Consider the following 13,825-nt stretch of genomic DNA (forward strand, 5'->3'; position numbering starts at 1 on the left):
ATCACTTAATGTGCCAGCAAGCAAAATTCTTGCCAGTGCAAAGTCAGGCAGGTTATGTGAAGCAAGAAGTAATATATTGTCTAGCCCTTTTTTTAAAGTCTTAAATATCTTCAAGATGGAATGTTTTCTGGATTTTTTTTTTTTTTTTACTTGTGTGTCTACCAAGAATCATGCTGTTTAGGATAAGAAAAAAAAACCCCACCACTTGTAACAGGGGACAAGGAAAAAGGATTTGAAAATACCTTGGCTAGCAAGGAGTCTCCTATTGTGCTAGACATCATTAAAGAAACAAGTAAAATAACTAGAAAGACCTGGGGCCACTCAGACAAGAAAATGATTGTACATGAACTTAATGACTTTCCTTTACGGATTACATGAGAATACTAAAGACATATCATGGGAAAATATTCATAAAACACAGCTCCTTTTTTCCACCCAGCACGGGCAGTTTTGCAAAATGACTCTTTTGACCAGCTTTAGATGTAGGACAAAAATTTAATTTCAAGAGCATCTTGGCAAGTAGAGCAAGATTTCCAGAACAGACCACAACAATACTAATGTGGGACAGGCTATCATTTTTTCTGCATTAAACTATACTGGTTGCAACTAAATTAGGAGAGAGCTTTAAAAGCACGTTTATTGTATTAAGAGGTTTGTGGAAGCCATTAGTAAAAACTATTTTCCAAAAGTAGTAAGTAATATTTTCAGGGATTTTTTTTCTCTGCTTGTTTTTATTTAAAAAGAAATACTCGCATGAAAATTTCTGTTGCTTAGGAGTACATTTGTTCCACAGGGATTTTGATTTCAAATCAGGAAAAAGCAGCAGCAGCTGATAAATTCCTATGTGCGTATTTTTATGCAAATATCTCTAGTAATCAATAGGGAAAAGTGATAAAAAAAAAATGCATTAGAAACAGAATTATTTCTATATAAAATGTTTTCAGAATTTCCCATGAGAAGACAGTAGTTTTAAAAACCGAGTTGCAAATGCCATCCTTAATCTGAAATAAAGAAAAAATATCTATGCAAGTTTTTCACAATATATTTATGAAAGGCATAGAAGTAGAGATTAAAGGCTGCATGCATTGTCAACCTCGGAAGGAGTTCCCATTAATTAAATATGTGCACAATTCTAGCTATTACATTGAAAATATGCCTCTGTGAGAGCATCTGGCTTAGCACTCCTTGTCATCTAGTCACCAGGTTACTGTCAGGGAGAGCAGCTACTGGATCACCCAAATATTTTAAGCCTCAAGAGCTTCAACAGAGCCCAAACACTGTCCATGTTTTACTGCCCTTGCTCACTCAGGGGATGCTGCTGTGCTGGTTAGGGTCCTCCCTTGAGTTTCCTCTCAAGAGACACTTTGCTTTCCTGTCTTGTTCCTATCACACAGTAATTTTTATCGCTCTTCCACCATAATACAAATTTGTCCTTTCCCATTATTCCTGTCAAGCCTGCGAGCCACCTGGTTTCCACTTCATCTCTCTAGAAGGTACACCATAAACATGCAGCGAATAGGGAAATGAAGCTAGAGGTAGACACAGATGCACCACAGATTGCCATAATGGATTACATTTGCTTGCATCGTTACTTTTTACCCAGAAAGCTAAAGCCGCCAAGTCATTCAAAAACAAACTCCCAGAAAACAGTGCCACTTAGGCTATTTTAGCCTTCGCAATTTAGCCATTCATGTTTAGGAATACATGCAAGAAATTCATAGCTTGTTTGCCCTGTCTTTGAAGAGACCTGCAGCTTAACAAACACACATAAAAGAAAGGTCAAACTCTTCCTGCATGGCCTGTTCTCCAGCTTATTTCCCACACACAGGCACCCCCTGCCACCTTGAGACTATTTTTCAAATAATTGCATTTAGTTCTGATTTTCAATCCAGTCACTTTGAGGCACCTTTCTTTAGACTGGATGCAAAAGCACTTTCTTCCATGGCAGGAAGCCGATGAGATATACCCAGCTTTGCCTAAGACATGATGGAGCACTTCCAGCTTGCGGTAGATATGCAGATAGGGGTATTTATTTGCACAACTTTAAGCCTATTAGCTGCATACTTTTTTGCCCAAATACAAGGCAATCTTGATTCTAAGGCAATCCTCTCTGTCCAAAGAGCAAAAGTAAAAAGAAAAAAAAAAAATTAAAAAATGAAACTGCACGTGTCCCTCCTTTGCATACGCACCTTTCCTGTGCCACTGCACAGCCCGCTTCCCCTGTAGTCCGACTCCATCCCCCATCCTCCTCCAGCAGGTAGGTGCCGGCTAAGTAGGAGGCTAAAGAAAATGCATACAACTTCAGTTCCTCCTCTCACTGACCTTTTGGCTCATAGAGGACCTACGCAGACAAACAGCTCTTAGGCTGTTGTCCACAAAACCAGGGTGAGCTGTATCTTTCCGATCTTAATTCCCCAGGACAAAAATCTGACTTTACGTTCAAGTTAATATGTTGAAAATTTCTTAATATCAGCCTTAACTCCTAAATTGTATAGACAGGTTCCTTAAATCATTGTCCGAAGCTGATAATTGATCAGGTCAGGGTGAGGTCAGATTCACATCCTTCACTCTCCCTTGGGGAAAGAGCAGATCAGGTACAAAACAGCTCATCCTCAGTCCATCTCCAGTAATAATAAAACACCTTCATTTTGTAGTAATTTCAGTATGTATTCAGCTAAAATATACTCACATTGAATCTAATAAACACTCAGAAAATTACAGATTCTTTCAAAAGAAAGAAAATTTTAGGCAGAAATTCTAAGACCAGTTCAATATCAATAGGAAAGTAATCAACACTGGGCACAAAAGCCTCTTATCTTGAGTTCTTAAGTGCACTCTTCACATAAAAAGAAAAAAATCAAAGTATTCGTAAACTTGTAGGACAAAAGCCAAAAGTAATAAGCAAACACATAGGCACAATTGTGGAATCTTTATCAGGAATGTGACTGTAGGAACCACACAATTTTAGTGAAATGTGTCACATTTATCGAACGTATCAAATGATCAGTTCTTCTTTGGACATAAAGAACATTGTTATTCAGAAAAAGAATTTTCTGTTCAATGAAAAATTCAGATTGTGAATTGCTTTCTATTCAAAACTGAGGGAGAAAACAATTTTAATGATACTCATCTCCAAAGCTGCTTAGGACAGTTGAACTACTTTGATTATATAAAATATAAGCAGCTGGGTTTGATTATTTTAATGTAGTTCCTGATAATTTTTCTTTTGAAAGAGAAAAATAAAAATTGAAAATTCCAAAAATGTAAAATGTTGTTTTAACATGTTTTGAGTATAAAATACCAGTGTAAACAGATATTGCTAAATTTAATATCATAATTTTGACCAACACAAATTGGACCAAATAGTATTCTCAGGTGGAAAATTGAATATCAACAAATTTTCCAATGGCTTTGAGGATCAGAAATTGGATGAAAGAGAATGGAAGTAGAAAAAAATTGCACAAATTGGCATTCAGGGGATGTTCAGACAGTGTAATTTACATGTATAGGAGACAGAGGGAAGTCATTAAAGGAAAAGCAAATTATGGGATAGTGTAAGTCAAAATCTGTTCCCTTAGAACTTTAATTAGCCACCCCCATCATTGCTTTTCTCTTATAGACACTTCTGCCCCATCTCATTCAATTGACACCAGTCTAGTGCAGCACCTAAATTCAGGGATAAATTGCATGTTTTAATAAATACACCCATTCTCTGACAGGCTCAGTCTACAGCTTGTCACTCTTCATGATGTTGCTAAAGTTAGGCCAGATTTGATGGAAGATTTGCTCACTTACCACAGCCCTGATATATCTGTCTTGGAAGCACGATCTGAGGCAAGCTCATTACGTTTTGTGGAACTGCAATGAAAATTTTATAGCAGCAAATATTTATTTTTAAGGATTATTTTATTTGACTAAATACAACAGTGCATACTGTTGCACACAGCATGATTTATATGGTGTGTCTGATATTACATTTATTTCATACTGTCCGTGCTGTTTCAGCTTTCAATGTACCATAGGCTGTCACTTGCAGGTTTGAGTTAATAGTTCATTCATATCTGCAGGACATTTCATGTTCCTCAGCAATCATCCCATGATGTCTTTAAGGTCTGGAAAGCATCACTAGATCAGTTTACACTTGATTTATATTTTCAAGGCTGTCACCCCAACAACAAGGTCTAGGATGTTGTTTATTTATTTGTCAGCTCAAAGCTGAGATTCTTGAGCACTCTTCCTGGGCAAGGGGTGAAAAATATTTGCGACTGACTGTGTGCAAAAGTTTTTCAAAGGACAGTATTATCTTCAGCCCTGATCTTTGCGGCCATCTTCTCTATCATTACCAATTTTTCTACATCATTTTTGACTACCAGTTCTGGATGCGTTTTCTTATATTGATTTTACCAATGCTATAAAGCATTTCGTATTCCTAGTCCTACTCAGGACTCCCACAACCACATAGCCGTTGTGGCCATCGCTCAGCCAACTCACTGTAATAGGAATTCAGAATGAGTCAGTTTTCTGCTCAAAACCATGAACCTTTCTGAAGTCACTGCTTGCCGGGAAACAAAGCCTCATCCTGCGCATACAATTTTATTCTTAAATATACGGATCGGCATTCAAAGTCCATTTTGTTTGAAATGGCCAAGGGTGCAGGATGAACCAGCGCGCAAGCGTGGCTGGTGCATCCTCCCCCAGGCCGGGCAGGGGACGGAGCGGCTCCCCACGCAGCAGACGGGGCAGGTCTCAGTCGCCAAAGCCAGCATCAGCCGTAATGTCAGGACAGGGCTGCTGGAGCAGGTCTCACAAGGTATGGCAGCAGTTTCCCATTTCACAAGTATTGATAATACGTGGGGGGAAAAGACTTTAGAAGACAAATAATCAATAAATCTCTTGACATCTTTCTTTTTGTTTCACGCTGCCATTCTCTCAAGTAATCTACCAAATCACAGTAAAAACATTTGGGGGTAGTGATCGCACATTATCATTTTCTCCACTATAATAACAATTAACAGTGCAGTTTTAATGTTCTCATATATGAAGAATGTTTCAGCCTTTTTCAAAACAACAGAAAAAACAGTAAAAGTCTTGTGAACTGCTTATGAGACACAACCTGTTAACAGTTGCTGTGACTCTTCAGCAAGTCACTTAATCTCCCCTTCTGATTTTCCTTTTTATAATAACTTACCTTTGTCTTACAGAGTTTGTTGTAAAGACTAAGTAGAAATGTTTGTGCAGTACTTTAAGTATGGCAAGAGCTACCAAAAAAAGAGTGTATTTTTTTGCAATGAAAAATACATTATTATATAATAAAATCATATGATTATAAAATTATATAATTATAATAAAATACACATAATACAAATACTATCAGTTGAGTATTGAAGTAAATGACACAGAACATTCTAACTGAATTTCTGTTAAAAAAACCCTTAAAATTAGCATGATTTGTAAGTAGGCTTCCCTCAAGGTTTTAGTTCTAAAATCTAAATTTTAAAAATGTTGTTCAACTTTTAAATTAACAGTCCTTTAAGTGTCTTTTAATTTCTTTATTCTCAAACCATAGGCAGTTGCTAGAACTTTTACGAGATCTGAAATGAGCAATATTTGACTATAAACCAAATTTAATCTCTTCTGTTTTAAAGCACTATATTGGGAAAACCTTTAACAAAATTGAATTCATTAGCTTAAGTTGTAACTACAGTATAAACAGGCATACATTAAATACCATAATCAACACATCCTTGCTTTTACCTTTATGTCCATACTTACAATAAGGTAAATTTACAGCTCCACAGAAACTGCAGGCAGCTCAAAGCCTTGAAACACTTGCAATGTTAATCTAAATTTAGAGCAAAATGATGTAAGAAAGAGGAGCCCTGGTGAGGGGTGATGCCTGTGGAGAGCAGGCATGGCTGGGGTAAGGCTGCGGGGCCAGGGCAATGTGGTGGTGCTTGTGGTGGTGACGGCTCAGCAGGGACGTTGCTGGTCACTGCCTGGCCGGAGGAGATGGGAGCCGGTTGTGCTGCTTGTGTTGCTTTCTCAAGAAAGCACCGTGGCAGGAGACCAGCCTGCGTACGGTGGGAGAGGAGGAAGAAGTCCCCGCGCCTTGCCCAAGGAAGAGGAGAGGTGAGAAATGAGCATGAGATGCTCTGCTGCTTTCTTCTCCATGCTCAGCCTCAGACCCCCATTGATCAGGAATTACTCCACTACAGGTGAGAATGAATGGAATCGGGGTCTTATTAGAAAGGAATAACTCAAAATTTAATTTCAACTGTGTGGACCAAATCATGAGATGTGTTAAACATGTGCAACTACTTGGCCCTTTGGGATGGATCCGACATCCTAAAACTTTATTGCTTCGTCCACAGCATTTTAAATCAAATGTGTCACAAACCGTAAGTAAAAGACTTTTTACCTATGCACACTATTGCCATGAGATGTTGGAGAAGTCTGACATAGGACTAATTATTTTAGTTGCTAAAACTCACAGGGCTTTTAGAAAAAGTTTAGGGGAGGGGGTAAAGATGTGGGGAGAAAATGTTAGGAGAAATAGAATCAGGCATCACTTGGAAACCTTTGCTTACAAGGGTACTATTTCTGAGACTATGAAAATACTGTTTAAATGTCTGTAATCCTCCCATTTTGTCTTTATTCATTGTTTCTTCACCTCCTCTTGGTGTATTTGATCTTTATTCTACCCCTCTGCCTATGTCTCTTCATGGCTTCTTCTCACAACAGAGAGATACTTCATAGACAGTGCCACTGGCTTATTTGAATTTAAGGTAATGGAAGCAAATAACATTTTATTGGCAGAGAAATGAGTCCAGAACACTTACAGCTTATGCTTTTATATATTGCTATACTGCAGTGTTAAAAATGATGGCCTGTAATTACTTTAAAATACAATTTCCACTTCAAACATGCTAGAAAATGCTTTCTGCTAGGTGAACTCTTAGCTCTTGACCTCTGTTCTTGTGCGCAGTTGTGAATAGCCATCTGGAAAGGTTGTACATATTGCTACTCTTCCTGAATGTGCATATGATTACTGATACCAAGGAATACACAGAAGTCACCTTTTAATGCTCCTATGCTGGGCAAATTGTATTTCATTTTTAATCTAATATGGAATAGGATTTAATAATAATCTCACAATGAATTTGGGAAGGAATATAAAGTCTAAATGAGGAGAAATCATTCACCGAAAACCATTCAGATAACATACAGTTTTATCAACTCTGGTAATTTTACTACTATGCAAATGAGGAATTTGCATGGTGATGTGTTTTTTGGAAAAATGATTTGCGGCACACAGCTTTAAAAACATACCTATATACAAGTCCTTGTATTAATTTAATGAAAGTCTTTATTCATGTCATTGCTACTCGTTTTAAGGGTGTATGAAGCCACTTAAATACCTATGCTTCCTTCTTATCATTGTTTTTGGTGTATCCAAAAAGATACCCAATGAAAGAATTTAAGACTGCATCAATCAAAATTGCTATAAAATATTCCACTGAAAATATTCAATCTAGCACTCCAAAACATTTCATCCTCATAAAAATGGACTGCTAATGGGATCACAAAGTTCTGAATAAGAGCCAGAAATAAAATCAGACTAATCTAATAACTTCTTCATGAAAATTTTAACAAAAGACAAATTAATTTAGTTAAATTAAGTATGCTCATAGTCTAGGGTAAGAAACTTCAGAATGCTCCATTTACTTTGTTCTAGTAAACTAAGTGGAAATCACAGACATCACAAAATGTCTGAGGTTGGAAAGGACCACTGGAGAGTGCCCAGTCCAACCTCCCTGCTCAGAGCTGGGTCACCTACACCAAGCTGCTTGGGGCTGTGTCCAAATGGGTTTTGAATATCTCCAAGGAGGGAGACTCCATACCCTCTTTGGGCAACCTGTGCCTCTTACCCTCACAGTAAGAAAGTGTTTCCTGATGTTCAGACAGAACCTCCTGTGTTTCAGTTTGTGCCCATGGTCTCTGGTCCTGTCACTGGGCACCTCTGGGAAGAGTCTGGCTCCATCTTCTTTGGACCCTCCCATTGGGTATTTATACGCATTGATAAGATCCCCGAGTCTGCTCTTCTCCGGGCTGAACAACCCTTTTATACCCATATCGAGTCTCTCTCAATACTTTCTCCATTGTGTCAACGATGCCCTGGCTCTGGGGGAGGTGAAAAGCCCTCCGTCACCTCACCTGCCAGGGGACAGCCCTCGCTTCCCCCTTATCATGGGTTATACCTAGCCTGGCAGAGCCTGCTCCCATAAGGGGCATCCTGTGAGCACAGTCCTGCAAAAAAGTGTCGGAGATTGCAGATCGGTGGACTTAGTAGTGGCACCTGGTACAGGAGATGAAGAGCTGGAGGGAGGCCACCTGATGCACAACTTGCTTGTGCTGTATTAGGAACATATGAGACAGGGCCAGATGAAAAATATCTCATCTATTATGGGATTTACCAGGTCTGGCGACACAGAGAAGACATCATGGACGCTACTGTCTTCCCTTTTTCCTCCTGCTCCTTGTTCTTCCCATTTCTCAGCTCATCTTTAACCTGTTTTCCACAGCTTGCTACCTACAAAACAGCTAAAAGGAAAATTCATCTGGGTAACCTGTGGATACACCTATTTGTACAAGATTTCAGCTGCTTTGAGGGGTTGTTTTGTTTTGTTAAGCTGGAAAACAGCTCGTGTGGGAAAACCAGCATTTTGCACATATAATTAGGAAGGTAGGATACTCTATTTCTGGACATGCACAGTCAAGAGCTGGGAGATTTTGGCACTTACTGAAACAAATAGCTTTTGAACATCTCAAATTGCTCCTGAATATATTTTGATTACAGTGTGAGCATGATAATAAAGGACCTCCTTGAAAGAGAAAAGGTTTGGATTCAAATTTTAATATCGTTTGGCTGGGAACTGATTATAAACCTTTCTGCTGGCTTGTGGAAAGAGTCAGAGTTGGGGTTGCCCTGTGCAAACAGGGTGCCGAGCCCTGCTTCAGGGAGTAACAACAGTTGTTCCACACTGGTCAGTGACAACCTCCCTTTTAGCCTTCATTACTTCTGATTTTGATCCCAGACCCTTTTCATTTCACTTTTCTTTCAACTCCTTTTCTTGACTCCTGTAGGCATTGTGGGTGTACGCTGCGATTCCAGATCCCGGCACTGCCCATCAGCTGAGATATCCTTGATACCAGTATCAGGTCTGCTAACAGAGGGAAAGGAACTGCTTTATGGGACTGTGTCTGTTTTATTGCACTGAATTGTGGAGTTCAAGAGGAGCTGGACCTACAACCAAAAGACTTTTCTTCTTTTTAAAGCGGTTCTGAAACTTTATTCTGCTTTTCTGGATAGAGACAGAAGTCTTTCTCTCCATTTTGTGCCTTGTGACCAATGACTGGGTTTGTGGACATAGTCAATACTTGCTATACCATTGCTAATTCTGCCAGCTGCATCACAAGTGTTTTGATAACTGCGTGATTTTTTTTGTTGTTCAAGCCCACTTCTGGGGCCAAGATTTTTAATATTTTATTAAAAAATAAACACTTTGTTACGGAAAAAAAGCTGTAAATGAGAAGCCAGATGCCCTTGAAGTCTCAGTACTCAGTCAGCACTCTTCCCCAAACTGCACACTCTTTTTTTTTTAATTTCATAAATTTTAGAACAATCTGATGATTTTTGAATCTTTGGCACTGACAAGGCTGATATTACATTAGCCTTTTAGACCTTTAGGGATTTTTTGAATGTTCTCAAACTTTAAAACAGTTCCCCCATCCACAATGTGAGTACAGTTCATAAAAAAAACCCAAAACATTAACATTAATGAGGTAGTTAAATTAAAAAAAAAAACCAACACTATAAGAAAATCTCTAAAAATTATATAGCTGTTTTTCAGCTCCTAGTCACTCAGCCACTGTTTATAGAAATTCAATAAGCTTCTTTTACAAAGCTAGAATCAGAGCATTGAAGAACAACCAAAGCTGAACCTTGGCCTCTGTTCTTTCAGAATTGTCTTTAAAAGAAAAAAAGAGGAAAAAAAAGGAAAAGGTTTGCACTCTAATCAGCTTCAGCAGCTTCTCTCTCCACAAAAGTTGAATGGTTTATCAAATATATTGTGCAGCTTTTTCATCCATTCAACAGAGACAAATCTGCCTCTCACTTCTTAATCATTATGTAGAAATAATGTAAAAATTAGAGAACACTGCAGCACCACCATTTTGTACAGTCTAATACAAAGTGTACACTCTGATATAGTCAGCAATTAAATGGCTATCGGATGGTCTGCAAAATTAAACCACTCTGATCCTCTGGATCATTTGGTTACCTATGCCATCTCTATATGTAGCATAGTGAAGCTTGTCGAGTTCATCCAGGTTACTAACAGACATAAAGTCAAGCACACAGGAAAACTACCAAAGGACTAGGGCAGAATTCAGAGTCAACTGAAATGATTTTGCCTTTGAGAAACAAGGCATGCATATCGAATAGTAAAATTAGGATAGCCTAGCAAAATGAAATATATATAGGTATATATATACAGTTTCATGCTTATAATTAATTTGTCTTGTAAAGGGTAAGCACTGTTGAAAGTACTTTAAAGAAATTACTAACAACCTCAGATAGAGGTTGCTGTCAAACAGAATAGAACTAACTGCGATTGAGATCTGTAGCAGTAATTGATATAAACATTGACATTAATGCTGAGATACTTACATGGAAGAATTCAGCACCTCATAAACCTCTTTCCATGCAAAAGCTGACCTTTTAAGCTAATGACAGAGTTGCCTGTCTCTTGCACGGGAACTTAGCATGCCCATCACTGCTTTTTCCCCAACTGCCAGAACAAATCCCTTTTCATCCTTATTCTATATCCTTTTTAGAACAGTTGCAGCTCATGATAATGATAAAACAATAACAAAATGGAATACAGTTAGTTCTTTAATCAATAAAATGTCCTTTCCTGAGTCTTGTCTGAATAGTTTGTGCTAGAAATTGGCTGAGATCACTGCAAATCAGTATAATAAAATGATGATAACCAGTTCCTTTGTAGAAAATGAAGCAATAAAGAGCTTTTGTGTTAGCTTTATGTTTTTATTGATAGATACCATACTGGAGACCACACACATCACCGTTATATATAAGAAAAAACATAGCTGTTTCGACAGACAAAAAATAAAGTGCAGTTGATTCATCGGCTCCTTTAAGAGGACTGGCATCTGGACCACATGCACTTCAAAGTCAAATGCTGTACTGAGATGTGCTGCTTTGAAGTACAGCTGCTGATCCAGACAAATTTTGGAGCCTAAACCAGCATATGAATCTGCTGTACTCTGAAAAAAAATCTATTTCAGATGCCAGTTTTGACTCATTTTAGAAAATTGCTGTCTGGATCGGCTGAACTTCAAAGCAGAACATCGCAGTGCAGCATTTCCCTTTGAAGTGCAGCTAATCCAGATAGTGGGTTTTCTCTCCCCCCTTTTTTTTTAAGTAGTTAAAATTGGCATCTGACCTTACCAGTATTTCTCCTCACCCTCTGCACATTCTTCTTCCCTTCTCCCTTATTTCCTCTTCTTTTGACCTCTCTGAAAAATACAGCAATACTCACTATCTTGTTAGCTCCTGCATTACCAAAGCTACTATAAAGAGGGGGGTTGTGGGAACAGCCTATATCAAGTCACACAATGGACAGTGGCCAATTACTGCACATGGCTTGTCATAAAGTTTGTTAATAAATAATGCTTAATTTTACCATCCAAGAAAAATAAAGCTCAAAATAAACCCCTTGTAAATGCTTGTATTCAGAATATTCATAACCACATTGCCATGGTTCTGCTAACTCATTAATGGTCATTAGCACTGGTTTAAAAAGTAGCTGAGCTTAATAGCATTTCAACTTTAAGAAATTTTAAGCTGTTTTGTCACAGAAAGGTCTCTTTTGCAGCCAAGTCAGGCAGGCTTTAAGAAAATGGTTTTACTGGGGAAGGAACAAGATTACTACAGGCAGAGGTTGCATGTCTTCTGGCAAGCGGAGCAAAGGGTAAATGCAGTGCGCTCACCAGGACAAGACAAAAGAGGAGCTAAGACCTGGTCGGCCAGGAGGACCTTCCTGCAGCGGAGTTGACCCTGTCGCAAAGCAATCTCTTCCTTCCCCCAATTGTTGCCAGTTCCATGATGTAAGGGAGACCAAGGGGAAGGGATTTCCCTCCGGAGAAGTGCAGAAAAGTCAATAAATTATTCTTCTCTCTTAGTAAAGGCAAATCAGAAAATGTGCTCTTCACGTTGAATATAATCATGGTGCTGGCTGCTGAGATAACCACCTACTAAAGAAAAGTCTTGAACAGACTAACAGCATTCTCTGTTAACACTGGCCTCTCAAAAGGTTTTGATCTTGCTGAGAGGTACTGAATGCTGCTGACTCATTTTTGCAGATGGCTCGTTAGATCTTCGCAGGAGTAAACCTCCGAGGAGAAGGAAGTAGGCTGAACAGTCCTCAGGACAATCAGGAAAAGGAACATCTGGTTTTATAAATAAAAACAAATCCTAAAAAAAAAATGGGTAAGCTCTAGCCCTGGACAGTGTTTGTGGATTGTATTTGGAAGAGGCTTATATTTCCTGAGTACCGTAAGTCCTGCCAAAGCAATGTCACTTTGCAGACAAAATGTGGGAGCAGGGGCCGGAGCACATGGAGAGCCACAGGACCTGCCGGGCTGCTCAAGCCACATGTGCAAGTAAGGGGGACAGTTTTTCCTAACCCCTCTGTGCTCAGACCTCTGAAATAGGCATCCTCTCCTCACCTCACAGGTCATGGGTGAACGCAGCTGCTGTTTGTGAGGCTTGACAGAGAAGCCCAGGAGGAAATTAATTGTTACTTCTCTCCTCCTAGCAGGGCGGGAAGGACGTAGGATTTGTGTCCTTACGCCGAACAATGTAAACAGGCAAAAGAGAAAGTAACTGCTTATTTTATGACTGCAGCCAAATGAATGAAAAACTATCATGCATTTTAACATTGTCATAATCTATATTTGCAAGAAATCCAGATGAATGTTAGAGGGGCACCCTTTATTCTGACAATTCCCAACTTCTGACTGAGTGACTTTGCCACTCCCAAGATCTTTTAGCAATGCTCCCGTCTTATATACACATACGGGATGCTCCCATTTGCTACTACGTTAAAAGCCAAATCATGAAGAAATGCTGTATTTTGTTCAAACTGCAAAGACAAAGCAAAAAAACCCACCCAAATATGTGCTAGTACAAGAGGACAATTTAATGACAGCATCTCTCATTTGCTGAGAAATAACTCTGGAGAGAGAAAGGACTGGACAATGACCAACATTTTATTTACACAGGTCATGAGACATGTCACTTGGGTGATCTGTTCTTGTCAGGCAGTCCTTAATTAGAAAATTCCTAGAGAGAGCTCCTGCTCCCACTAGGTGCTTATTAAAATCTAAAGACAAAAGGAGTTAGTAGAAAAGCCTGAGGAATGGACGGAGAACTCAGGTTACACTGGAAGGCAAGCTAGCTGCTGCTAGCATAGGGAGAGGCGCTCAGGATGGGATGCTGGATTTTGAATGAAAAACTCTCAGTGCTGTTATTAGTGAGTATTTTTAGCATTAAAAAAACCCTAGTTGGATATATATAAATATTTTAAGCTTGTTTAAAAGACATTTTATGGTTTGCTTACAGTAATACTCCCAAGCTTAATGTAAAACTTGCTATAAAATATTCAGCAGCCTTTTTATAACTAGTCTTAAAAACAATTTAAAGTCTTACTGGTTTATTTTTAATTATTTTTAAGTCCGTGTA

At 38.7% G+C, this 13,825-nt stretch overlaps 1 protein-coding gene across 1 annotated transcript in view; it reads left to right on the forward strand.

Annotated features, from left to right (window-relative positions):
• Positions 1–13,571: 13,571 nt before the first annotated feature.
• Positions 13,572–13,825, forward strand: part of LOC104074576 (NADPH oxidase 3-like) — a 39,111-nt gene continuing 38,857 nt past the window's right edge. The window contains 1 exon segment of the mRNA XM_009574737.1: positions 13,572–13,616. Coding sequence (XP_009573032.1) covers positions 13,572–13,616 — 45 coding nt within the window.

This window comes from Fulmarus glacialis, unplaced genomic scaffold (genome assembly GCF_000690835.1).
Source record: "Fulmarus glacialis isolate BGI_N327 unplaced genomic scaffold, ASM69083v1 scaffold15153, whole genome shotgun sequence".
Lineage (NCBI taxonomy): Eukaryota > Metazoa > Chordata > Aves > Procellariiformes > Procellariidae > Fulmarus > Fulmarus glacialis.